General features: G+C 35.5%; 1 protein-coding gene and 1 long non-coding RNA gene across 2 annotated transcripts in view; one reads left to right on the forward strand and one right to left on the reverse strand.

Moving 5' to 3' along the window:
• PHIP (pleckstrin homology domain interacting protein) overlaps positions 1–15,866 on the reverse strand; it is a 131,839-nt gene extending 115,973 nt beyond the window's left edge. Inside the window, exons 1-5 of the mRNA XM_034648088.1 lie at positions 15,653–15,866; positions 15,453–15,536; positions 15,359–15,420; positions 446–596; positions 259–357 (exon numbers count right to left, since the gene is read on the reverse strand). Coding sequence (XP_034503979.1) covers positions 259–357; positions 446–596; positions 15,359–15,420; positions 15,453–15,536; positions 15,653–15,692 — 436 coding nt within the window. The 5' untranslated portion in view covers positions 15,693–15,866. The remainder of the gene's footprint in view (positions 1–258; positions 358–445; positions 597–15,358; positions 15,421–15,452; positions 15,537–15,652) is intronic.
• Positions 15,867–16,112: 246 nt separating this feature from the next.
• Positions 16,113–27,451, forward strand: part of LOC117797158 — a 22,817-nt gene continuing 11,478 nt past the window's right edge. Inside the window, exon 1 of the long non-coding RNA XR_004622073.1 lies at positions 16,113–16,495. This is a non-coding gene — a long non-coding RNA (uncharacterized LOC117797158). The remainder of the gene's footprint in view (positions 16,496–27,451) is intronic.

Here is a 27,451-nt window from a genome sequence, read left to right on the forward strand (position 1 = left end):
TTTTAGGTAACAATTTTTTGTAAAAGTAATATATCAATGAGCTAGCCTACATTAGGTACAATATGCACAATCCATAATTACACATTACGACTTCTTCACTACTAAGATTACTGACATAGTAAAAAAAAAAAATCTGATAGCTTTTCCTCTTTAATGCTCATGCACAGAATATGAAATTCTCTTTAACTAAAACATTTTTATTTTCAAAAGCTCTTTACCAAGAGGATATCAACTTGTTAATGAGCTCAAACAACTCACCAATACTGGGTGGGCTACCATAGTTAATTGGTGACTCGGGTGGTCTTCCACAATGCAATGCAGCCAGAGCAGATCCTTTCCACACAACATGCTTGCAGCCTATTAAACAGACATATTTTTATGGATCCAAAAGTAGGACACACACACAAAAAAAGAATGTCTAAATCCTATTAGAAATTTTTCATACTTTTATTTGTGCGTAGCAAGGACTGTCTTCCAGCTCCTAATAAAGTCTGTACTCCAGGAACGCTTTGTGGAATTTCTTGTTCAAGAAGAGGTCCTAGCCGATGACATATTTGCAGCAAGTGATCAGGTGCTAAGTGTCTGTAATACTTCACCTATTATGCGAAAGACATATAAAATACTTGCTAAATAAGGTGATATAGTTTTTTATAGTAAATAAAATATACTTTAAAAAATAGAGTAATTTGTTCTGGCTAGTCAACATTTCATTTTACTTGGTAAAAGTTCATGCTTTTTCTGTGCAACCACTTGACTCACAGAATAAAACAGTTGTCCCAACCATCATTTAATTCATTAAGGAGAAAAACTGCTAAAGAATTAATGTAATTAAATATAGCCAAGTTATAAATTAGCAGATTCTAGTCAATGCAAATATTGAAGAAAAAATATATAGCATTATAACCTAAAATGATTATGTTGCTTAACATTTTAATTTTCAAAAACTTCAAAGTCATCCAACTATAAAATACAATGAATATTTTGGATCTTTCACATTTTAAGAATATCTCCAGAATAATTATGATTAAGAAAAAAAACCTTAATAGTTCATGTTCTCATCACAAAATTTAAAAACACTTACAGCCTCTATGAAGACTTTTATAATCTATTCACAAAAAACCTTAGCGAGAAAGGCCAAATTCCAACTATTAATTTAAATAAGTTTAACTGTAAAATCTACCTACTACAAAAAGTTTGGGCACTTTTGGAACAACTTCAAAACACCACTTAATTTATGCTAGCATTTGAAAACAAGATAGAAAATTCTAATATTTTTATTATCCATCCTGAAAGTCTTTCCAAAGAATCTAAAGAGAATTAGAGGGAAAAAATATTTTATTGTTTTATAGTTATCAAGTTATAAAAAATTTCTCAATGTACTACCTAAATATTATAGTTTAACTGTTCTCAAAGTGAGTCTTGGGAACTCCTGGAGGTTCCTGAGGTAAAAATCATGAATAATACTAAAATGTTATTTTGCTTTTTTACTCCTTCATGAGTGTATGGTGGATTTTTCAGGGGGCCACATGACATGTGATATCACAAAAGACAGAATAAGGCAGCAGATATAAGAATCTTTCTTTTTTAGCCAGACATTAAACGTTCCCCAAAATGTAAAACAATGCCACTCTTCATAAATTTGTTTTGGAAAATAACTGCTACAAAAAGTGTTACTTGTATTAACATGAAATGAGTTTAATAGTATTTAAATAAATAAAATATTTTAAAATTTGTTTTAATTTTTAAAAATACGAACAGACTATAATCCATGCAAACAAACAAAATTCAGTAATTTTTATTAATATAAATGGGTTCTGAGGCAAAGTGTTTGAGAACTGCTACTCAAGTTCACATAGTAATGGCAATTTTAGGATGAATTCCTTATAAGATTGATTTGAGGAGGGAAGTGAAGGATTAAATCATTTCATTCCATCTCGCAGTATCTTTTATACTCTACAGATAGAACATAAAAGGTATTTTTAAAAAGTTTGCTAAATTCATCCTTCTAAGCTGAAGGCAATTAAGAGAAATCAATCTGGGGCGCCTGGGTGGCACAGCGGTTAAGCGTCTGCCTTTGGCTCAGGGCGTGATCCTGGCGTTATGGGATCGAGCCCCACATCAGGCTCCTCTGCTATGAGCCTGCTTCTTCCTCTCCCACTCCCCCTGCTTGTGTTCCCTCTCTCGCTGGCTGTCTCTAAATAAATAAAATTTAAAAAAAAAAAAAAAAAGAGAGAGAAATCAATCTTACTTTTTATATCATAATACATTCCTGTCATGGAGACAACATGGAGCCATACTGCCACACTAATAATTTAAAATAATGCAGAGCGTGGCATATAGTAGATAGTATTAGTGGAATGAATACTTTAGCAAAGAGGTTCTAATACAAATCATATATATACTACATTATGTGCCTCTGAAAAATCCTGAGATAAATCTATTTGATTTTGTTTAATGTAATTTCCCAAACTTGTTAAGCTATGGATTCCCTTTTCCCCTAATATCATCATCATCTTGACTCAAAACATACTCTTTCAAACACTAGTATGATTAGCTAAGCAAAAAACCATTTAGAAGAAAATATATCAAAATAGAAATTTTTAAAATTATATTTATACCTTAATCTTCCCTAATATACTTAAAAATAAAATTTAAAGGAAAAAGTCTACAATATTTATAGGGTCCCTTCCAGTTCTAAGTTGTATATAATTATTCTAATGTGATTTCTTTACATTGATCTAAATTCCTCTCAAAAATTTTACTATAACCATAAATTTCATTACTTATTAAGTTTGATGATTATCCTGTTTTAGAGTCTTTTTGCAGGGGTGCCTGGGTGGCTCAGTAGGTTAAACAGCTGCCTTCGGCTCAGGTCATGATCCCAGGGTCCTGGAAAGGAGCCCGCATAGGGCTCCCTGCTGAGCAGAAAGCCTCCTTCTCTCTCTCCCCCTCTGCTGCTCCCCCTGCTTGTGCTCGCTTGCATTCTCTCTCAAATAAATAAAATCTTTACCAAAAAAAAGTCTTTTTGCAAAAATACATTTCAGCTAGTGAACCTGAAAACCCTTACTGAAGAATCCTTATTGAAGAATTCATAAAATATTCTGAATCCACTTTTTCAGACTTAGTCTTTCCTTGGTGATTTAGTATATTTTTCAAAATCGACTTTCACTTTAAAGTTAGAAGAGATACTTTCAGTTCTTAAAATCCTCAGGCTTTCTGGCTTTTGAGACCAAGCTGATCCCTCTGCTGGAAATCTTTTCTTACCCATCAACCTCTCCATCTCATTCTCCTTCATGTCTCAGTCTATACCTCACTGCCCTCCATGACCTATTACAACACCTCTGCCCCTTCTTTTTGGACACTCTATCTTTGTGTTTCCATAGCACATTATACTCCTTCCCAAAACGTTCTTTTACTAACTCATCAGCACTTTGTAGTACTTTTATCATATTAATTGTTCTTAATATATTTTGATATCTAGAGCTCAGTGGGAATCTAATGATAGTTACGATCTTCTTGCCCCACAAAAGCACACATACAGGCCTTAACTCGTCTTGCCCTGTTTGGGAGGTTCCTAAGACCCCGGCAGTATCCTAAGATTGCCAATTTACTTATCCATGACCTACACTAGAAGACATGGGATTAGATCTTGTTTACCTGTCTACCCAATACCTAATGTACTACTTGTAGTTAAGTGTTTATTAGGTAAGTGAACACATGACAATATGTAGTAACTACTGACTTCTCTTCTATCTAGCCATTAAATGGTAAAGTTCTTAAGGTCCAGGATCCCAGAGTCCAGTTCCACCCCCTATTTCTTCTCACTCAATACTTTCTCCTTGAACAATTATTATAGCAATGATTCCCAAATTTGTTTCTATAGTCTACCCTTGCATATCAAACTTCCTTAAGATATCTCTCTTTTTGGAGTCCCAAAACCCCCTCAACTTAACATATGCAAAAATGAACTCAAGACCCTCATGTCAACACCCCCTCTCCCAAAACGTTTCCTACCTTGACAAACGACAACACCAGCCATCCAGCCTCAAACTAAGAAGTCACATTTTTTTTTAAAAAAATTTTATTTATTTATTCAATAGAGATAGAGACAGCCAGCGAGAGAGGGAACACAAGCAGGGGGAGTGGGAGAGGAAGAAGCAGGCTCCCAGCGGAGGAGCCTGATGTGGGGCTCGATCCCATAATGCCAGGATCATGCCCTGAGCCGAAGTCAGACGCTTAACCGCTGTGCCACCCAGGTGCCCCAAGAAGTTACATTTTTTACACTGCCTATTCCTCCCTTCCTCCTCATTCTCAACATCCAAGTAGTCACCAAGTTCAAATGATTTTCCCTTCCTATTCCTAAACTCATCTACCTCTTTATCTCCATAATGACCCAATTTCAAATCATCATCGCAATAAACTCCCGTCTTTCTCACATCCACTCATGCCTCCTACCTCATTCTATTCTATAATCTCTTCTATTTCAAGTTTATTCTCTACATTGCAATCATAATGCCCTTTCTAAAACCTTTATCTGGTCAAGTAACACATACTTAAAACACTTCAGAGACTTTCCTTGCTCTTTAGCCACCCAACGCCTTAACATGATCTACAAATCCTGAAAGGCATGTATGGTCCACTCATATTTCTTTGCTCCATATGGCACATTCCCAACCCTACACACTCCAGCCCTCACTTTCCACATTTAGACATACTGGCCTTCCTTCAGGTTCTTTACCTGTACTCTCTCCTGTCAGGCTTTTCCCATGTGGCACACTCTACATCTCCCCACATTTCCTTGCCCAAACAACACTTTTATGTGCTTCAGATCTTCCCTCCAATGCAACCTCCTTTGTTTCCCTTTATTTTACAGTCCAAGTGTATTATCTTCGCTGCATGCTCTTGGTGACTTTTCCTTAATATGTACCAGTTTATGATTATACATTTAAAAGTTTAATAATTTAATGCTTTTCTTCTCAACTTCACCATTAACTAGAAGAGAATAAGAACCATGTCTTTTTTTTGGTCCTAGCTGCATCACATACACACATTCACACACATATACCAACCTACCCACCCACCCATCCACCCGATACACACTTTAAAAAAAAAAAAAAAAAAAATCAATGAAAACTTTCTTCTACCTTTTTAAAACATTATTCTTAATGAATATTAATCCAGGTCACTACGGTCAATAAAATTAAAAAAAAAAATTTTTAAGAAATTAAAATGGTTCAAAAAAATCAAAATGGTTCATTTATGGCTATCCATATATGGTTTTTAATTTCCAAAGTAGTAAGAACACCATATCTTTAATATTAACTGAAGATTTATAGTTTGAATGGACTTTTATTTTACCTATACTAATAACTAAAAAGAAATGAAAATTAAAAGGGAAATCAGAAGTGATATTGTAATAAAATCCATTATCCAAAACATCCATATTTGGATTCTCAGTAACTGTTTGTACACTATTATTTGGGAAAAACAAAACAACACCCTCGATTCTAATATACTGATTACTTTCCATGACCAGTGCTGCTTTAAATTTCTTAAGATATTCAACACATAAAAAGTATGATCAAATTATAAAGTTAACTGTGATAAATCTTAACAATACACGTATTTGATTGCATTCTAAATGCTAAGCCTTGTGGTAAGTGTAGTAAGTTATACATATAAAAAGTTCAGCTCATTAACAACCCTAAGAGATTTGAACAATTATTTCCATTAATAAAGAAATTATTGTACAGCAAGGTAAAACAAGGTTCCCAAGATCACACACATTTAGTGGACGATGGAGATAAGAGTCAAATCAAGACAGTCTAACTCCAGCCCTCATTTACACTGCCCATAGAACCTATTGCCCCAAATATATATATTTCAATACTGAAGTAAGCTAAAAAAGAGACATTTTGAATAGTTTTCAACACAGACATTAAACTGAGCCAGAAAAAGAAACATTCTAAAGTTCATTTTTACTACTAAGCAAACTATTCCTATAAGGTAAAGGATACCTACAGGTAAACAGCTAAGGATAGAAAATAAAACTATAATAATAGGGTGACAACCCTAAGTATTCTCTCCCACAGTGGCTAAAGGAAATCAATGTGATCAACCCTACTTTTCTCAGTAGCTCTAAGATTAAAATTTTAAACTCTTAAAAGTTAGAAGCAAGGTATAAACAAATTAAACCAAAGGATTAATACCATAAAATTTATGATTACTGTTCTTAAAAAATAATGCATATTTATCAGCTGTGCTCCATTTTTTAAATTTTCATAAACATTTCATCTTCTCTCCCACTCGAGATAAAAGAGCCTGTTTTATGGCTGCAAACTCTGATGCCATCCCATGGAGATTCATTCCTACATCAGGGGGTTAGTCAGAGCTTTCCCAAACTTCTCATATTTCCACCCCCACCTCCAATACCATTTGAGAATCACTTGATATGGTAACAACGGTCTTGGGTTAACTGAATTAGAACCTGAATTAAAGGTATCTCTTTGTAAATATGTTATGATATCTATAGCAGAAGTCAGCAGACATTTTCTATGAAGGGTTAAACAGTAAATATTTTAGGCTTTGAAGACAACTATCTGTCGTACACACATATATATATTTTTTACCAACTCTTTAAAATGTAGTAACTTTAGCTTTGGGGCCTTAAAAAACAGATTTCCTATACAATTTACCTGCAGCAACCATAGTTTACCACCCCGATCTAAATAATTCTTGGTTCTATCAATGTTTCCAGTAGTAGGGATAACAAAATTGTGTGAAAGACACAACTCTGTTCATGCCTTGTCCATCTTGGCCCAAACCATAAACCTGCATCACTCCTTTCTCAGGTTGACACAAAACATTTCTAAAATTATCAATTACAATTTGAACAACAGGAACCTCTTCTGAAAATGTGAACTATAGGAAGGAAGGAACAAGAAAAGACTGAGCTCTCTGAGTAGTTTACTTTCCTGCATTTTTAGTTAAAACAATCTGCTTCTGCTTGCTATGCTACTTCACGTAAACAGTGGTTCTTCCCAGCCAAGAAAATTTTGCCATTGTCAATGGAAATTACCGTTAAAAGGTAAATTTTATCAGTGGGAAGAAAATATAAAAAATCTGGAAGCCACTGCATTCCACCAGACATACTGTCATTAAGAACTCAATTTTTCAAGAAAAGGTCAGTAGTTTGATTGAGAGATTTAAAGTCAAATAGTCTAGGTTTAAACTTGCTGAGTGCGGAGAAAACATTTACTCTACTACTCAATGCCCTCATCTACAAGACTGAGACTGCTAAGTCACCACCTTGGGGGGTACTCATAGTAGGTGACATAAGAGTTGGCTGTCACTTTAATTATACTCCATATTACACACTACATGTTGCTCTTTCACGTTGAAAATCTTTCTAGACCTACACAGGGAAAAAACATTTTGGAAATCTTTTTAAGGACCTTTCCAAAATGAGGTTAGAGCAATGTAATTCATTAAACTACTTCATTTACCTGTGTGCTCTAGAAATGCCAGTCCTTCTTTTAGCATATAATTAAGACGTCCCTATGAAAATAAGATACACCAAATATCTGGCATTACTATGTCCTGAACACCTGACTGGTTCTAAAAATATCAGTTTTTCACATCTGTTTTCTCAAATTTTTTCAGATCTGAAAGGCTAGTTACTTCTGCTCTCCACTATAGTTCTGAGTTCTAAATAGTCACCTTAATGGAATATAGTTCTTATTTTTACAACTATCCTAACATATAAACAAAATCACAAATTTAAAAAACCCTATTTGCTATTAGTCATTTCTAAGCCTAATTTTAAGACCAGATCTCAAATTCTCAAAACTTTAAACCTGTAATTATAAATCTGTTATCATTATTACAAAGTATACATTAAATTATACCCATAATCTTTAAAAGCAAGTTTATATTTTCTGACCATTTTTTAAAAACTGTAATAGCTTTCCACATAGAAAAATTACGGAATACTTACTTTGTGCCAAGTATTCTCAAAATTTATCTTCACAAGCAAATAAGGTTAAGTATTTTCCCCATTTCGCAGGTAAAGAAAACTGAAGTCCAAAGGTTACAGTTTCTCTGAAGTCATACATTCAGAAAGTAGGAGAAATTAGTATTCAAGTCCAGGTCTCCTGATTCCAGGGTTACTGTTATTTTCATTACAATTTCCTTCTCAAAACTTTAGTCCCTGCCCCGCTGTCACACAGGTCTTATAATTACAAATAGGACCTACATATAACCATTTTCAACTCAAAAACCTCTAATCTGGGTAACTATTTTCAGAAGGACTCTTACATGCCTACAATTTCTTTCTAATAAGAAGTATAATAAAATTAATATAGAATCTTATTAAGTGTCAAAATTAATGTTGGTGGTCTATGTACTCTTGTCAATAAACATGCTTGAAAGACTGTCATCTATTCACAATTGAGTCAAAATATACAGTGTTCTTTCAGATTTTATTCATCACAACGCAACTGTATTTTGCCAAAAAAAAATCCCAAAAAACACAGGGGCACGTGGGCTCAATGGGATATGGATCTGTCTTCAGCTGGGGTCATGATCCCAGGACCCTACGATGGAGCCTGGCATCGGGCTCCCTCCTTGGCTGAGGACCTGCTTCTCCCTCTGCCCCTCCCCCTGCTTGTGCTCTCTTGCTCAGTCTCTATCTCAAATAAATAAATAAAATATAAAAAAAAAAAAACAAACAAAAACCCACTTTATCCAGAATTTAGGTTTCCACAAACCACAAAAGATGCTCTATAAAAATTAATTTAAAACACTACAAAATGACAAAATTTAACTTTTTTTAAAAGCACACTGAAGTTTTGTTTTTAAATCACGTATTTTCTAAGCAAAATTTGTGCAATAAGAAATCCTCTTTAAAACATTATTTACTAAAGTATGAAATTCAAATATGCATTCTGTTGGCAAAATTATTGTCTATCAATTTAAAGATGGAAAACTCTTAAAGTGTTTATTCTTAAAATGCCAATATAAATACTCTTAAGAGAACGACCAGTTTCATTTTTAGTAATGTTTCGGTTTCAAACACTGCACTCGAAATAACTAACACCACACGTACAATGTGGCAGCAAAGTTGTTTTAAAAAATGCGTATTTCTCCAAGTTGCTGAGAATTTAGTATTTCCTCACCCCAAATCTAAACCACAACCAAATGACACAAGGTAAATATTTCTTGCATTTATGTTATAACCTCTGCCAACAGGCTATGTGCCTGTTCTCTATCTCTGATAGAGACCAAATGGGTCATGCCGCCATGACCATAGGCCATCTGGAGTCTAGAACACACGGATTCTTCATGTGCTTCCTTGGCAGTAGGCTGCCATTATCCATGCTACTGCAAATTACCTAAGCTTTACATCATAAGTCTTATTCCCTTTACAATTTAGTTTTAGTTTAAGCAGACGGTGCATTAGATCATGTTGCTAACTACATTTTCTTAGTATCAAAAAATTCTCCTCCAACCAACCATCCTTTTCCTTATCTGTAGTCCCTGAGCTCAAACCCCTGGCTGCTTCTCTGTACGTAAGGCAAATAAAGGTGGACCTGCTTCACACCTGATGACTGCCTTCTCTGTAGTGACCAAAGGTTCTCACTTACATATTTCACTCTTCTATATCATAACTTTGATTTTTTAGCACACTGAATTCTCAAATTCCATAGAGAAAAGAAGTATTATCACCTTTTCCAATCTATTATAAAATACTTAACAATCTTCTATATTCCATATGCTCAGTAACATATATTTATTCATTCCAAAATTATTAATTTTCACAAATTACTCATAATTTTATGTATAACATGTCTTCTCACAAACAAAATAAAAATTGATCTTTACACATTTTAAATTTATTTCTAAAATTTTAAATTTGGTTCCTATTATATAATAGCCTTTATTACTTTAAGATGTAATTACAAAAGCAACTTAAGTATCTTAAAAGAAAAATACACTCAAAAAGAAAAAAAAAATATAATAAAATGAACCTGTCTAGTATTACTTGTTTGTAGTGACATGATAACTACAAAATTTGGGAAAAAGAAAAATGTCTCCAATAGACTACAGGGGACTTTCTAGATAAAACTTGTGGTCTGACAAAGAAATTTTGAGTGGATTAACAAACTGGCATTCACAGGATTTATTTAACCTAGTGCTCACTTAAAGATTAATTCAAAAAGTCTGCATTAAGCTGTTTAAAACATACATCTTTAAGCCAGATTGACAAGACAAAACATCTGACAATTTCAAAAATACAAACTATCGTGAGTCTAAAATTATACAAATCTCTGAACAGAAGGAGACAGAAGCAACAGCCAAGCTCCCTTCACATATTCCTAAATGTCATCTGATTACCAAAAGATACAAAAGCTTCATATATTTTCTAATCAATTTTGGATATTTTAACCACCCAAACATTTCTTAATGTTAATTAGTCCACAAAAACAGGCAGAGAATCACTTTAAGACCGGCCAAAATTTTTCTAGAATTCTATCCACAATGCTTTAAAAATTATTTCTATCCACAATGCTTTAAAAATTATTTATTTTTCGTATTTATTTTACTTTTTTCTTTGTATCTTAGGCTTAATTATTTCATCCTTGAATCTACAACGTAATTATACTAATGTTATCTTCTGAAGGTTTAGATCAGTCTTCTTTACACTGGAGCTGCTATGTTCAGAAAATTATGCACACTTGTTTCTGGAATAAAACAGTTTTTTCTTAAACTTTCATGCATTAATAAAGCTATAACTGGAAACTTTACTACCATGACTAAAGTTCTGTTAATAGCAAGCACAAACCCTTACATAGTGCTTCATTTGTGCCAGGTATCACTCACAGAATCCTACAAAATAGGGACTATCATTAGCCCATTTTACAGACTGGGGAGCAGACTCCTGCAGTACTGCCTGCCTCATAACAGTCATGTAAAATACCAGTGTGTAGCTGGGGATGGGATAATCCAACCCCCCTTATGTTCAAGCCACTTTACAATTATTCAAAAGTATAAAGAATTTAACAGGTACTTCTTCCATTTAAAAATCTTGTAAATGCCTCAAACTTCTCAATATAATGTTACATATACCAACAGAACAACTGCATGGGTAAGAAAGGATGAAGTTTTACCCATTTCGGCCCTTCAGCATGTAGCATTTCCTTAACACAAAATGTTGTATTGTTCATTATAAGGATTATGAAATATTAAAGCCCTGTCCTAGAGACTACCAAGCTGTGCTTACCATTTTACTAATACTCTATTAAAAAAGGAAATGGTAACTGTACTATACGCATTCACTTCATTATTTGTCACCCCCCACCCCGCTCCCAAAATTATATCCGCTAGGTTTTAAATGCACCATATTATCTTTAATATAGGACAGCAATACCTCATTCAAAAACATATTTTTTTCCCTAAAACTTGTCCCCTAACTTTCACGTTAATCAGCATACTCTAAATACATGCACATTTAAGATATATACTTAAGTATATCCTATTCATGGTTCTTATTCTTTGAATTTAAGACTAGCAATAATTTATGAAAACTAGTACTTAAACCTTGGAGAGAAACATACTAATTACAGAATAAAGAGGTAGTCTACAATATGGTATCTCAAAAATATTCACCTAAGAAGATATGATATTACAACCTAAGAATAGCACTATAAAAAGCATTTATATAATTTTCTAATCCTCATGTTTTCTCCATATCTACTTTTTTGTGTTCTGGATAATCAACAACAAAATGAAAGAGTTTTTAGAGATAATTTATCACTATTTCTAGTTCAAAATAAGATTTTCAGATTAGAAAAATTTCAATTCACTTCTTTTACAAATGAGGTAACTGGGGCCCAGAGAAATTCCATGCCTTGCTTGAGGTAACCTGCAGGCTGACTGTTGGCAGGGCTAAAAATCAAAATCCCTATCTCCTGACTTCCAATCCTTTCACTTGAGTAGAAAGATTTCTAGTAAGTGGAATGATTTTAAGAAAAGCAAATACCACTACAAAAATTAAAGTAAGAATGACATCATTTTAACAGATTAGCAAAACATGAACCCAGTTTACAAAACAAAACAAAACAAAAACCCTGTAAGCAAGAAATGTAATCAGAATCTCAAATTTGGTAAAAATGTTTAAAAATTCTGCCTCATAAGCATGCAATCACCACTAATTAAGGTGACAACTAGACAGCAAAACTTAACAAACCAACTAATTTCACTATTCAAACAGAAATAAATGAGAAAGCTTTCTCTTTGGTCCAAAAATTAGTTGAGTTTTCCTGTTCTTTAAAAAGTTTGCCAACAATGCATGGCTCCATTTAAAAAAAATTAGAATTCTGATGAAAGCTTATAATATGCCCTCTTGCTTTAAAATCAACCTATATTTAAAAATATAAAATCTGATTAAACATACACCCTAAGAGACAAAAAAACTATTCAACTTCCTATCAAATTCTATTCACAGTTAAAAATGTTTTAAATCTTACACAATCATGTTTTACAATAACTTTATCAATCACACTTGGAAAAAAGCACATCTTTTTTTTTTAATCTGTAAACCTTTAAAACTACTCTTAAAACTCTACTTTCCTCTTGTCAAAACTCAATCACTGTGATTTTATTTGTAGACTGAGTACAGATGCTGATCTATGCTTGTTTTTAACCTCCCAAGTACAAATATTATACACAATCCTGAATAGCTGTAATTTGAGGTTTTCTAGAAATGTGAATCCGACATATAAACTCTTCCATTTAAAATTTTACTCAGTTTATCAGTTAACGTAGCAACAAATTTCCAGGTATAGGAAGACACTACAGAAACCACAAACAATAGTTATTATTTTCGTTTAACTCATCAAAACAAGCTTAAAACCAATGTCAAGTAAACTCAAATTCAACCGAAGGCAACTTAAATGTTTTTTAAGTCATAAGAATCAATTAAGACAACAGAGAACACTATACAAGAGATTTTGCATGTGCTCACCTACACATAATATTTCAAGATCCTACTATTAAACAAAAATGTGCTCAGATACCTAGTGTTCCAAAATGTTTTAGAGCTGATTCTCAAAAAGTCAAAAAAGTTAAACCAAATACCCACACACCTAGATATACAGTTTGATGGATATAAAAGTACTCCAAAAGGTGTCTTATAGCCAGTAGATATAGATTGACTAATATGCTAAATGAATAAAAAGAGAACATCAACCAGAGAACTCTAAATTTTAATGAGGATTCTTAACTGTCTCATGAGTACACCAACATGACTCTTCCGGAAAAAGGTGAAAACACTATAAGCAAGAAAATCCACTTTCATGCAAAATAGGTGGATTCTGAAAACATAACAACTCTAATGAAGACACTACTTATTGCCCTAAGTCTGATAAAAAGACAGGGAATATAAATTCATTTTAATAATATCTGAGAGATGAGAAACTCTCCCCCCAAAATTAAAAATGAGCATTGGTACCCCTGTTTTTACTAGAGAAAACAAAATGATATTCCTACAAGCATCAGACATTCCCATAATTTGGCAAGACACCATCAGCTGCTTCATTTTAAAAATACATTATTACTAAGAGTTTCCAAGGTAAGAAAACACAGCAATCTTCCGGGACGGGTTTGAGGGCTTTTACGAGATGCAACGATAAGTTTTATTAAAAAAAAAAAATGCAAAAAAAGTTTTATAAAATCTGCCAAATTCTTAAAAACTGAATTATTATAATCTCTACAATTTTTTCAAATAATAAGGAAGACATGGATCCACTTAAGATTCTGTCAAATATTAACACCCCCCAAATTAAAGTATTGCAGGTACTGAATCTTAGAGTTTGTTTCAAACTCCATTCATTGTAGCAGAATATTAAATGAAATTAGCCTCAATTACTACTTGAAATCTAACAAAATTGGAAATATATACACTGTTAAGTTTCCATTAAATTTCCTAAAGCTATGTTTTCCTTATTTCAACATCTGTGCGCACTTAGCAAACGATATTAATCATAAGAGCTTTAGATCCAAAAGTTAGATGTTCTATATCCAAATGAAACAAAAGCCATCAAAATCATGTCATGCCTTCACCTCACAGAAGACATTAAATTCTAAAGTAGCTGAAACTTCCTAATCATCTCACAAGCCTTCATGAAGTAACATCACTCGTTATAACTACCTCAAAACATCAGTTCCGAATCAGTTGCACTGCACAGATTAAGCGCCCCCCACCCAGTCCCCTGCCCAAGGGCGAGTGACCGCTCTAACTGCCTAACACACACACATTCATACAAACAACCTTAATCAGTTTGGGAGACAAGAATATGGAAAATATAACTACCGAATACAAATACGTTACTTTTCCAGTCACAATACTTAATAGGTCCCCTTTCAGAAGACAATTTTTAGAAATTACTAAACATACTCGCTTGGAAAACCCACAAAACGAAGAAACAGGTATTTATCAAGCTATTATACAAAATATATCCCAATATAAACTGAAAAACTTCTACTTGCCAGGTTCCGTACCACAATAAATATAAGGGTAAAAATCAAAACTTTTCAGTGGCCTCCAGTAATAGCTCTTAACTGAAGAAGCAGCAGCATAATAACACGAGAATTGGCAAAATGAGAAAAAGCCTGTTGAAGTTCTGGCTTTTGGAGTGTTACAGGCTTTTGCACTTCTGCGAGTGTGTTTTGGTAAAAGCAAGATGAGCCTCTGGCCAACTATCATCATACATCTGAACCCCTCAAACAAAAAACGTGGCTCTGAATTTAAGGAAAGCAAAAGAATCGAGTGGGGGAAAAAAAAAATAACGCCTTGCTACGGTTCCGCTGCGGCTGAATCGCCTGCTTGTGAAATGCTAATGCCACTTCGGAGCAGTTAGTCACCAGCTATTGTGTGGGGCAGGAGAAAGCCGAGCCGACCGCGCGTGCAGAGCGAGCGAGCGAGCGAGCAAGCGCGCCCTCCTTCCTCGCGCCGCTCCCGCTGCCGCCGCCTCGCGCGCGCCCCCGCGCCCGCACGGACGCGCGCGCCGGCCCCTCCTCCTCCGGCCTTGCACTGCACAACACTCATGACGTATCTTTATTTCTAGCACATTAACAAAATATCACAAATAAATTGTCGGCAGCCCCTGCGGCCTCGGGGTGCGGGTCCCCCCGACCACTGCCCCCCGAAGCCCCCGCGCCGGCCTCCCAACCCTCCCCAGGGCCTTTGGAGCTTTCACGTTCTGGGGCCAAGTTTTTGTCTCTGTAAAAAATTGCGGGAAATTCAATTTTTATTCGACTCGGGGAAAAGTTTCTTTGCTCCGCGACGTGAATGTCTCACCAGATTCTGGTAGGTCCTGGGATGCTCCTTCCCGGTCCAGTCGGTGCGGCGGGGCAGCAGCTGTGGGGACAGGACGCCCNGGCGAGCGCCGGCTCGGCCCGCGCCGCGCGCCGCCGTACCTGAGCCGCCTGCTGACAGGGTCCATCTTCCAGGAACCGGGCGATGAGGAAGTAGAGCTCTGCGCGGGAGAGGGGGACGGGGAGACACACAGGCTTAGCGGCCGGGCTGCGGGGGGCGGGGGACCGCGGGCGGAATCGCCCGGTGCCAGCGGCCCCAGCAGCCCCCCCGACTTACCCGATCGCAGCTCCGAGAGGCCTTTCCTCTCACAAGACATGTTTATGGGTCACTTCAGGGCCGCCGGCGGGACACCCCGCCGCCGAGGGGAAGCGGGGATGGTGCCGCCGCCTGCCCTATAGCTGTCACTGTGTGTTCACGAGCCCAGCCTCGGCTCCACCATTCAAGCAACGGCGGCGGAGGCGGAGGAGGAGGAGGAGGAAACAACAACTCTCAGGCAGCGGCTACGGCCGCCGCCGCCTCCGCCGCGGATCCCTCCGCCGCAGAAAGGAGTCCGCCGCCTTCGCGGCCCGGGCTTGGCCCCGTCCTCGGCCCGCGCCCCCGCCCCCCGGCGCAAAAAAGGAGTGCCTTCGGCCGCGCGCCCCAGCGCCCCCACGCCCAGTGTGGCGAGACCCTTGCCCCCTTCTTCCCGGCCAAAGGTGCGATTTATTTATTTATTTCCAGTCGGAGAAGATGTCGGAGCCGGAGCCGCCGGTTGGCTGAAAGGCGCTTTCTCTGTGGAGGCCGACCGCGGGAGGGAGGGGGCCGGGGACGGCTCCGCGGAGGGATCTGACGCACACGAAGCCGCAGCACAGGCTCTATTCAGCGGCGCTGGCTGGGGCTGAGATGGAAGTTAGTTTCTATGTAGCAGAAATGGGAAACAAATGAAGCAAAACTGCCCAAAGAGGGGAAATGCCCCGAGGATGGGTCTCACTCTCACGCGCGCACACAGACACACACGCAGAGAGCCCTCTCGCGCCGGGCAAACTCGGGATCGCGCTACCCGGCCCGAGTTGAATGATAGTGTTTGGTTTCTGTCTCTTGCCATGTGCATGTGTATAAATGCTGCGGATTGGCATCTGTGTAAGTCTTGTCCTGCGTTATTTCTGCAGCCTATGCAAAGTGTTGTGTAATTTATTGGAGTGCCGTATATTGCAATAGAGGTACGGCTCTTTTTGTTAACCAGTCGGCGTTTGCAAGCCCGTTATTTGCTGAAGCCACCTCTGCATATATCTTTTATTATTGCCATTGCCTTAAGCATTTTACATTTAAAAATGTTTTTTATTGTTGTACGGGCAAAGCGAACTCCTGATCTGTACTTCAGATACTCTTTTTCCTGGTTACAAAAAGGCTAGTGATGGCTAATTAGGGATTTGGGATTAAAGAACCTTAAAGCTTTTTTAAGTGTTTACAAGAAGGAATAATGTAAACCTGAGAGAAAGAAAAGAAGGCTAATATTTATCTCTAACTGATCTGGAGGTAATTTACTGACAGATCAATAACCCACCGAAGGATATTGAAAGAGTATACTACAGTTTAGCCAAGGTGATTAGTGATTAAATAATTTAAATTATCTGTGTATCTTACAGTTGACTTCGTCATGCTAATTAATGGCTTCTAATTTGAGGTGTAAACCATTCTTGTTTACAGTTAATCACGGGAAGACTTCTTGAAACTGACGAAAAGAAAAAATTAATCTTAAGTAAATTAGTATGTAATTACCGGTTTTATATGCTAAATCATACATCTGTGTTTTGCTGCTGAGGGTAAGGGCCTTGTTTTTTAAAAAACGAATATGGGTGAAATTAATGGAAACAATGGAAAAAGCCATTTGTTAGAAAACAAGGACACCAAGTGATATTTATCTCCAGATGATTTAAGCACTTTTCAAAAAGACTTGATAGTTGATTTTTTTTAAGGATTGCATTTTAAAAGGAATTAGGATAGTCGTTCTTTGTTAACATTTAACAAAAGATTCTCCTTTAAAATTTTAGATAATAAACTGCATTTTATGTATCTGGTCTAAAAAGGTTATTTGTGGGTAAAGGACCAACAAGCTGTATTATGGATTTCTAGATTGTTTCCTCAAGCCTTGTTCCCTCCTAGCCCCTTACATTACTAGTGAGAAATACTTGCTGCAACTGCCTTGGTTGCACTGCAAGACTGCACCGGTGTGATGCCCTATACTAAATATCCAGAAATCATCCTACATGTAAGGAAGAAGAAAAAAAGCCTGCAAAAAAAAAAACAAAAAAAAAAAACCTTAAACCTCTTTGGAATGACAGGATGTAAAAATTGCCTTTTAAACAATCTTAATGGAATAAAAAAGAGAAGTTACCATGACTTGTCCTATTGCAGCCTGGTTATCAGAGTACTGTTATTTATTGAAATGGCTATCCTTCAAATACTGAAAATATTTGCATTCTTAAAGACGTTAATTCCATTCTATCTATTGTAGGTAAGTAGCTTGCTTCTAGATACTTAGGTTTGAAAGGCAGACATTTAATATGCCTTTTTGCAATTCTCTTTATTTCTATGACTGATGCTTTCTATTTTAACTTTTAAAAAAGTCTTATGTTCTTCAAATAATTGTGATATTTTATTTTATCATGATGTTCTTCATATCAACAGATTTTAGGAACTAAAAATTATAGTAATAACCTTGTGGTTTTGAAAAATTTGTATTAGTCTGATTTTTACTAATAGATGTTTTATCCTTGCAAAGGAAAATAAACCAAATTATGACACAGAATACAAAATTACTCTGGGTAAAGTTTTCCATATATGTCTTGTGAGTGTTATGTAAACATGGAAAACTAGTATGACTCTCTCATGTATGCTTTTCATTTAGAAGCCATGAAAACTTTTCCAAAGTTGCTACCAATACGTAGCTGCTAAAAATTTTTTAAGGAAAATTTCCCTTCTAAGTTTTCTGAATATGATGCTCTTGTCGTTTTGACTAACCTTTGACAATGTTTAGAGTTTCTTTTTCAAAGACCTAATTTGAAGATAGTTGTAACCTCACCTTTGAATTAATTTATTACTATCAGTCTGCTATAAGAAAATGGAGGTTACTGGCTAAAAATTAAAACTTGTCTTCAATCAAATAAACTATTTGTTTTTTAACAATAGATGTTAAATTGAATTTTTCTAAGTCCTTCAAATGTAACAAATAAGATCCTCCCTTATAATGTTTTAATTTCTTTAAACATGAAACAGTTCTGGATTCTGGCATCATCAATTAACTATAAGGTTTATATTAAGTGATTTATTGTGCGAATGTGTGCAGAAATCTGTACATACCGAATAGAAATACAATCTTACCTTGAAACATATATCTTAGTTCCCAAGGCCATGGCACTTGTAGTTCTTTTCTGTGTTAACTCTTTTGCATGTAAGGATAGTTCAGATTCCATCTACACCCCTTTTTGTTTGATTATTTTAACTTTTTCATAGACTTCAAAAGTAAAATGTCAATTTGAAAAGGTTTCCATGCCTTTTATATAAGAAGGCTAACAAAAACAGTAAAGATTTGAAAAGCAAACAACAAATATTTTTATATAACACAGTCTCTTTAGGAGAATTACAAACTTTTCTTGAAATGTAAAAGTTTCTGTAAAATTCACTTCTTTTCACTTGGCATCACATGAAACAAGGTTAACACTTAAGAAAAAGTTTGTCTTGGTCCTGATAAGCTATTATTCGAATGAAATAATCAAATGCTGCCAATTAAGTCCTTCCTGGAACAAGATGGGATAATATTTATAAATTAAAAGACCTGACTACATTTATGAAATTTGGTTTCTCTCCACTAGGATGATGAAATAATACATAACTCCAAAAAAAAAAAAAAACACCTCTGCAAATACAACTTTTAAAACTATATATTGTCTTGTTTTTATTTTTATAGCAAAAACTTTATCCTATAAAGTGTAGAATGGAAAAGTAGAAAGCACTCCTCTTCAAAAAGTACCTTTTAAAAAAATACTCCTCTGCCCTAACAACAAAATACAACTATCGAAAGAGCCTTTTTTAACTTAACCGACTCCTCCGTCTCGGTTGCTCCCCAATATTGTATGTTTCTGTCCATGTCTGTTTGACTTTCTACACAGATATTCTTCTTCCTTCACAAAGCTTGAATGTATATCAAATTTGAAACATACGAGCAGATATACTGTTTGACTTCTACAGAAAGTATAAAGATAACCAGCTTTAGTAAGGCAACCCATTACTTAACAATGCGTATTGTCTTCCTTATATCTTGCTGGAAAACCTTTTTACTTATGTTAGAGCACAATTCCTTTTTAATCTGTAACAAAGATTAGCTGGTTACTAACAATCGTATAATTCCTTACTTATTTGAATGTTATTAGTAATTCACCACTCAACTTTTTTCCCTCCAAAATAATAATCCTAGTTGCTTAGATTTTTTTTTTTATATTTAAGTCTTAGTCTGCACAAAAAAATACATAGCTTCATGGACTTATTTATATTTTTAACATCAATTCATGAGTTAACAGTACAATTACAAAGATTAAAGAAGAAAAGCAATTTTAGAACATATTCCCACAAGATTTGGAGCAGCACAGTGGATGAAGTAGAAAAAGCTGTTCCAGATGGGAGGAAACTTAAAGGAGAAGTCTGTAGGCATGTTCTATCATATGCAGATGTCTGATGGATCATGAGTGGGCTGGACTGAACACAGAACAGTGGAAAAGAGAAGGTAGATTGGGGAAGAGATTCAGAGGCTTTGCAAGTTGCTAGTGGTGGTGTTTCGGGTGAAGCTTACTATTATCAGTATGATTTAAAGATGGGATTTGAGGACCAGAGTTAAGTAGTTGCTTGCCTTTACATATGCCTGAATTCATAAACTTTGAAAACCTCAAAGAAGAAAAATTATTTTATTCATGGAAAAAAAGGGAGGAGATTTATATGACAAGTTAGTGAGGAATCTCTACATAATAAAAATACTCAGAATCAAGGACACAAAGTAGACACTATTGGTAAAGAAGGTGAATGGTTGTTTTGAAGAGTAAGATATGACAGAATGTCCACAAGTCTGACTTGAGACTCAACTATTAGAATAAGATGTATATGAAAGTAAGATCCAACTCAAAATTGAGAATGAAGCCAATTTAGATTTAAACTGACTTTGTAATAAAAGTGTTTCCATTTTCTGAATTCCTACAGAAAGTCCTGTCTAATTATACCACCTTACTTGTAAATTGCTTTTATTTTTCTTCTTGTGTATATATACTTGTCAAAGATCTCCTAAACTTAAGCTTCTGTTATTCTCTTTGGTGGGTATACTTCTATATGTTGAAATAGTGATTAGCCCAAACAAAGAATGCATTCTATTTTACAGTTATAGAATTTAAAATAATATTGATAACAAGTAGACCTTTCAACTGAGATGTGTTTGTTCAAAATTTAAGAAAAACTTGTAATTTGATTTTGAGATTATGCCTACAAATCCCATTGCATTCATAGTTTTCATGCTTATATTTGAGCACATAAAAATATGGGTACAGATGAAATGGTTACAGTAGATTTTTTTAATGCTCATCAAAACTTTCCAGATGACAATGATTTATAAAAAAACTAATATAGCCTTTAAATGGAATCTCCTCGTAAGCACATATGTGTTATTTTTCTCTCAATAGTTATCAGAAGTGATTTCACTGAACATCATTAGGGAACATTTTTCTTAAGAATATTGAGTAAGTTGTATCATATGAGAAAGAAGAAATATATTGTCTTTTTAAATGTCTTGACATCCTTCCATCTCCAGTATGCACACGTTATACTTCATGCTTTTTTTTTTTTTTTTGTCATTCAGTGTTTTGGGTTTTTTGGTAAGTGTATGTATAAGATTTCCATCTTTCCCTGATATCCCCACATGTTCAGTTTTTTCAGTGTCTCTATAAAATTTTCTTTCTTTTTCATCTCTGAAATTTCAGTTTCCAATGGTAAACCAAACATAAGAATTAAGATATGTAATTAATGTGCATATATCCTAAGAGCTCTAAAAATATAAAGAGGATCTATTCTTTGCTTCTTATAGTTGAGACTGTCACACATTAAAATCTTCAAGATCTCTTATTTTCAGCTCTCCTGATTATTTACACAAAAGACTAGAGAAATAATTTACACACTGGTGTGAAAAGGGAGAAAAAAAGCCTTCCTCTACTTTTCCATAAGAAAAGATTTCAGGTGCTAAGCAGCATGAATTTTCTGTTTGTGAAGTATATATTTGTATTTTTGTATTACTAAATTTTTATTTCAGCATTTTTGCCAAAGTCAAAATAAATGTGACCTTATTAGATTTTAGATTTTGCTGAGTTAGAGGAATTACTGATTTTTTAGAAATTATTCTTTGAGTAATTAATGCATCTTTCAGACTCTCATTTGTAAAGTTTCCCAATCTAATAGTGGCTGAAGAGAATTTATGTTCTCAAACTACTCTGTGATCACTATTGCTTAACTTAACCTCTTTGAGATACTTAGTATGGGAAACTTACTTTATTTGCAGAGCCAGGTCTCATCATGCCTAAAAAAAATTTTTTTAAAGGAATCTTTGATGAACTCACAATGGCAAATTTCCATGGCACAATAGTAAGATATTTTTCTCCAATGCGTATTAACCTAGTATTCTTCTATTAGGATAATAATTACAAAGGTCATTTTACCTTTCAGTCAGCCAGTTTCTCATGTGGCTTCTTATTTTTTTCCTTTTCATCACTGAGACTCTTTTGATAGCAACTTATTTTGTAAGTGTTAAAAATAAGTAAGAACTTATATCACAACTTGTGGTGACCTGTACCACTTCTGTGAAGCTGTTTCTTTTTCTTGGGCAAAACTATATGAATTGATATAAGGACCAAAAGTCAACCTTTAATATCTGTCCCTTGTCTTCATATGCCATTCCTACTTCTATGGTTTCCTCTTTGTAGCATGCTTACTTTTTCTCTGTGCATCAGCTGAAGAACCATCATTTAAACATGGGCTTGCAGTTGGACCCTCATTACTGTGTACTTTAGTATAGCACATGGAGGTGCCCAGTTCACTAGAGGCTGATTGTAGATAACGACAGTTAATGTGAAGTAGCTGCATCTGGAAGGAAACGTTTTCGGTGATAGGCTAGCCAGTCTCCAGAAGTTGTCAATTATTAAAACCTGATTTTACTCAGCAGCAATATCTCAATTTATTAAATGGACTGCAAGAGATAGGAATCAGTGACTATACATACCATTCAAATTTAACTATAATGAATTCACGTTCTTGAAATAGAAACAATGGTACTTGTATACATGTAAACTATATTTTTCTGTGTTTTAACCCAAATCTTTTAGGACTAAATGTATGTATTTACAAATACTAGCAGGAATAAATTCCATCAAGTTATTTTTAGCAACTGCAAAATTAACAACATAAAATTTTGTGATATCAATTCAGTGTGATATAGGTTAATGTGAAAGCATTTCTTTTACAACACTTTTTGGAATAAGGGTATGATTTCCATATTAAAAATATTAACTGAATTTCTAACAGATTAGTTTCAGTTTTATAAGTTATAAAGTGGTTTGAGTTAAGTTTTCTAGCCATAATTAGTTTGAAAACTTATAAACCTAGAGTCAAGAATTACATTAAAACTCCAAAAATTTTTACAGTATTTAAGGTTTTTCTTTTTTTTTAAGTTACAAATATCATTCTTTAAAAGCTTAGTTCTTTATAACTGAAATATTTATGCTTCAACCCATTCACATTTGAAGTCTAGAAATCAAGTTGCCTTAACTCAAGAACAATTTTTTAAAACTTCTTTATCATGGAAAAATATCAAACATTCAAAAAAGTAAAGAAAATAGAAATCTGGTCCCTTGGGTACTAGATTCCCAGTATTCCTGATTATTTACATTTGGACACTCTTATAATTATTTGGGGTTTTTAAAAAAATTGTATTTGTTTATTTGAGAGAGAGAGAGAGCACACGCACAAGTGGGAGGTGGGGGGGAGGAGCAGAGGGAGAGGGAGAGAGAATCCTCAAGCAGACTCCCCAGTTAGCGTGGAGCCTGATGTGCGGCTCAATCCCAAGACCCTGAGATCATGACCTGAGCTGCAATCAAGAGTTGGACACTTAATGGACTGAGCCACACAGGCGCCCCTATTTTTTAATTTTTTGAGAGAGAGAGAGAGAGAGAGCATAAGAGGGAGGGGCAGAAGGTGAGGAAGAAAAAGAATCTTAAGCAGTCTCCATGCCCAGCACTGAGCCTGATGCTCAGGACCTGATGTTCAGGATCTCATGACCCTGAGATCATGACCTGAGCCAAAATTTAAAGTCAGACACTTAACTGACGGAGGCACCCAGGTACCCCCAGACAACCTTATTTTATCTCTCTCCCCAACCATCCCTTTTCTTGCTTTAAAGTTTTATGTTTTAAACTAAATCGCTTCATTACCCCATAAATAATTTGATATGTGGTCCAGAAGTAAATTCTAACTAGCTTAGTTGTTTCATTAATTGATCTATTCATTTACTTAGTACCTTATAGACATTTATAGAGAATCTACCATATTTTAGACACCATATTAAACCCTGGAAATTGATTAGCTGAACAAGGCCATTGGGATCCTTTGTAAGATGTTCTCTTATGATGGGAGATGCAGACTGTTAACAAATCAGATCATATCATTCAACTGCTTAAAACCCATCAATTATATTTTATGAACTCCTAGACAATCCTTAGTATGACATGTGAAATTCCTCATAATCTGCCTCCCTCAACCTCTCCACAGTCAACTTTACCCACTGGACCACAAGCATTCTAAACTCCTCTTATATGAATTTAGTTTTCCAAATATGCCTTTCTTTCATTTTTTGCACATGCTGGTTCCTTTTTCTGGAGCCTTCATCTCAAAACCAGACCAATTCTCATGAAGTTTTCAAGTCACCACCCAATTATCTATTGCTTCTTTGTGAAACTCTGTGTGCCTCTCCTAGCAAACAAACAGCAGGTGTTCATCCTCTGTGCTTCCAGAACGTCTTCTGTGTGTCTCTCGTAGCACAGGTTTCAGGCACATTATAGTTTTATAGTATTTTTGACTCACTAAGATTTTTTAGGAAAGTCTCTGAACTTTGGATTTCTGTATCCCCAGTGTATGCAACAATTCAGGATATACAACAGACATTTAATACACACAGTGGCTTTTTTTCTTGGAATGTGTTTATTAGATAAACAAACTATGGTTATTTCTGGAGGTGTAGTAGGGGGTTCCTAACAATGACCCAGGTTGCCTAGTTTTACAGGACAAGCACAGGCACATGGAACCATTGACGGTTTTCCCATTGAAGGGAAGGAAACAAAATATGTGTTGTATTTAAAAGAAACACCAGAATGTCCTGCAAGTTTGGATATCAGCTCTGCCTTTTTGGAACTTCTATTATAGTATTACTTGAATATAAAATGAAAAAATGATATGTTCAATAAAGGAAGGGCACAGAATATCAAAATAATAACCAAAAAAGGAAGACTAATTTAAAGTGAATGATATCAAATCCTTCTTTTCCCCTCTGAAATTCCCTTTGTTACTTAACTTTAATATGTCTTTTGTGTACATTTTCCTTCCTTATCTTGTGTCTCTTTTATCTTGTGCCCTAAAGAATCAGAAGAAAAACAAACATACATGTAAGTAGAATATCCAATCAATGGAATGGTGCCTCAGCAGGGCCCCTATAGCAAGTGGAAAAGAGGGTCTCAGTCATTACATCCATAATCATGATGATTCCACGGGTGGGATCATAGAACTTTAGAGCTGGAAAGGAGCCTGCAGCTTATCTAGTCCAAATCCCATTTCAAGGAGGTGAAATGATTTGTCCAAATTTACACCCTCCTTTTCAAATTTCAGTCAGCCTTGCAATTTTTCCAAGGTATTGGTGAAAGGGTTGGATAGCTGAATAGCCAGAAGAGAATAATTTTGCATGGATGAGTCAACATGACTTCTGCACAAGAAATGATGTTTGTTGGTTTCACTAGAGTTGTTTGAGGGGTTAAATAAGCATGAGTAAGGAGATTTAGAGAGAAAATCTATATTTAAACTTTCAGAAAGCTTTTTGACAAGTGCCTATATCAGACTATTTAAACAATCCCCATAAGAGATTAGCTTGGAGAGAATTAAGGAGAAATTTGAGTAGTTAATAATAGACATGAATCAAGTCCTAATTCTGTTTTTTACTGAGTGTGCTAGGTCAAGTTATTTCACCTCACTTATGATCAGTTTCCCCCAAATATTATGAATAGTAATTTTATCTAACTCACCAGGCTACTAAGAAGATTGAGTGAGATAATAACACTTTATAATAAAAGCTAACGTATGTTAAGTACTTATTATATGTCAGACACTGCTCTAAGTGTTTAACATATATTATCTCATTTAATCCTCACAAGGCCCCAGCAAGGAAAATACCGTTATTTTCTCCCCACTTTAAAGATGAGAGAACTGAGGCATAGAATGGTGAAGTAACTCCTCCTGAATCATGAAGGTAGTTATTGGTAGAGTCAGGATTTGAACCAAGGAAGGCTAGTTCTAGAGCCCCTACTCTCAGCCAGTTAACCTCCTGCCTCGTGTTATTAGTATGTGCAACCCTCTTCATGCATGGCCTAAGTACATAATAAGACCTTGGAAAACGTTAGTTATTACTACTTTTATACTTTTTCAAGTAGAAGAAAGGGAGGCCTAATATTGACTGAAAACCCACTTTCATAAGGCATTCTCTTTAAAAACAGCCTGGAAGGCCATAGACACCCAGATGGTTCCCATGTTTCAACTGTGGTCAAAAGCCAGTACAGATCAGAACCAAGAATCAAGGGACAATAGTCTTGTTCTAAAGCCCATGTCCTTTTCACTACATTTCAGCCTACACTCTTACTTGAATGCATGCTTTTATTTATTACTCCTCTTCTACGGAAACCACACTTAGATGTGTGAGTAGGTATGTACAGAACACATAAAGACATATATATACATAATATCAATATTTTATTTGACCTATAGGTAGGCAATATTTAGTAAAGAGGATTTGAACAGTAGCAAGGGAAAAATTTAGTAAGTTTCTGAAGAACAGAAACTGATGGCTGATGTTCCCAGAGTCAACACCAGAGCCAGGCAAGTTTCAGGTTTTACAACACAATGGGGCACACGAATACACATTAAAATTTACTAATTTTCAGCTGTCAGTAAGCTTTTCTGGGAAAAAAAGGACGAAGCCAATGATATCAAATGGCAGGATCCCAAGATGAACTGCTAGACAAAGGATCTATAGTCATTTTACGTTACTCCTTGTAAAACATTATCCTAAACAGCTTTTGTACCAAAAACGAATGCAAAGTGCCACAAGCAAGCATGCTGGAAATATAAAGCATTATCGTGTGGTACTGTACATCAACATTAGAAATATTTTTCAGTTCTAGTCACCATACCTCAGGGAAAACATAAGGTCATAAAGCAAGAAATCATTTAGAGAAAGGTAATTAAGAAGACATAAAGATGTGGAAATTTGTCTGCCAGAAAATGGACAAAAATATTAATACTTTGAAAACAAAGTCAGGATGAAAATGGGTAGGATGAACACAAACTGATTCATCAAAATCTAGAATTCCAGAGACCAGCAAGTTGTTCTTATAGTTGTTGTTATTAGGGATGCTTCATAATGTATCTCCCAAGGGAAAGGTTAACTCCTACAGCATCACCATATATTATCACAGTTAGGAAATTTAACATTAATGCTATTATCTAACATATAATCTAGATCCAAATTTCTCCAGTTGCCCCAATAAAGTCCTTTATAGCTTGCCCGCCCCTTCCTTCCTTCCTTCCTCCCTCCCTCCCTCCCTCCCTTCCTTCCTTCCTCCCTCCCTCCTTCCTTTCCTTCCTTCCTTCCTTCCTTCCTTCCTTCCTTCCTTCCTTCCTTAAAGATTTTATTTATTTATTTGACAGAGAGAGAGAGTGAGAGAGCACAAGCAGGGGGAGGGGCAGAGGGAGAGG

Source organism: Ailuropoda melanoleuca, chromosome 19 (genome assembly GCF_002007445.2).
Source record: "Ailuropoda melanoleuca isolate Jingjing chromosome 19, ASM200744v2, whole genome shotgun sequence".
Lineage (NCBI taxonomy): Eukaryota > Metazoa > Chordata > Mammalia > Carnivora > Ursidae > Ailuropoda > Ailuropoda melanoleuca.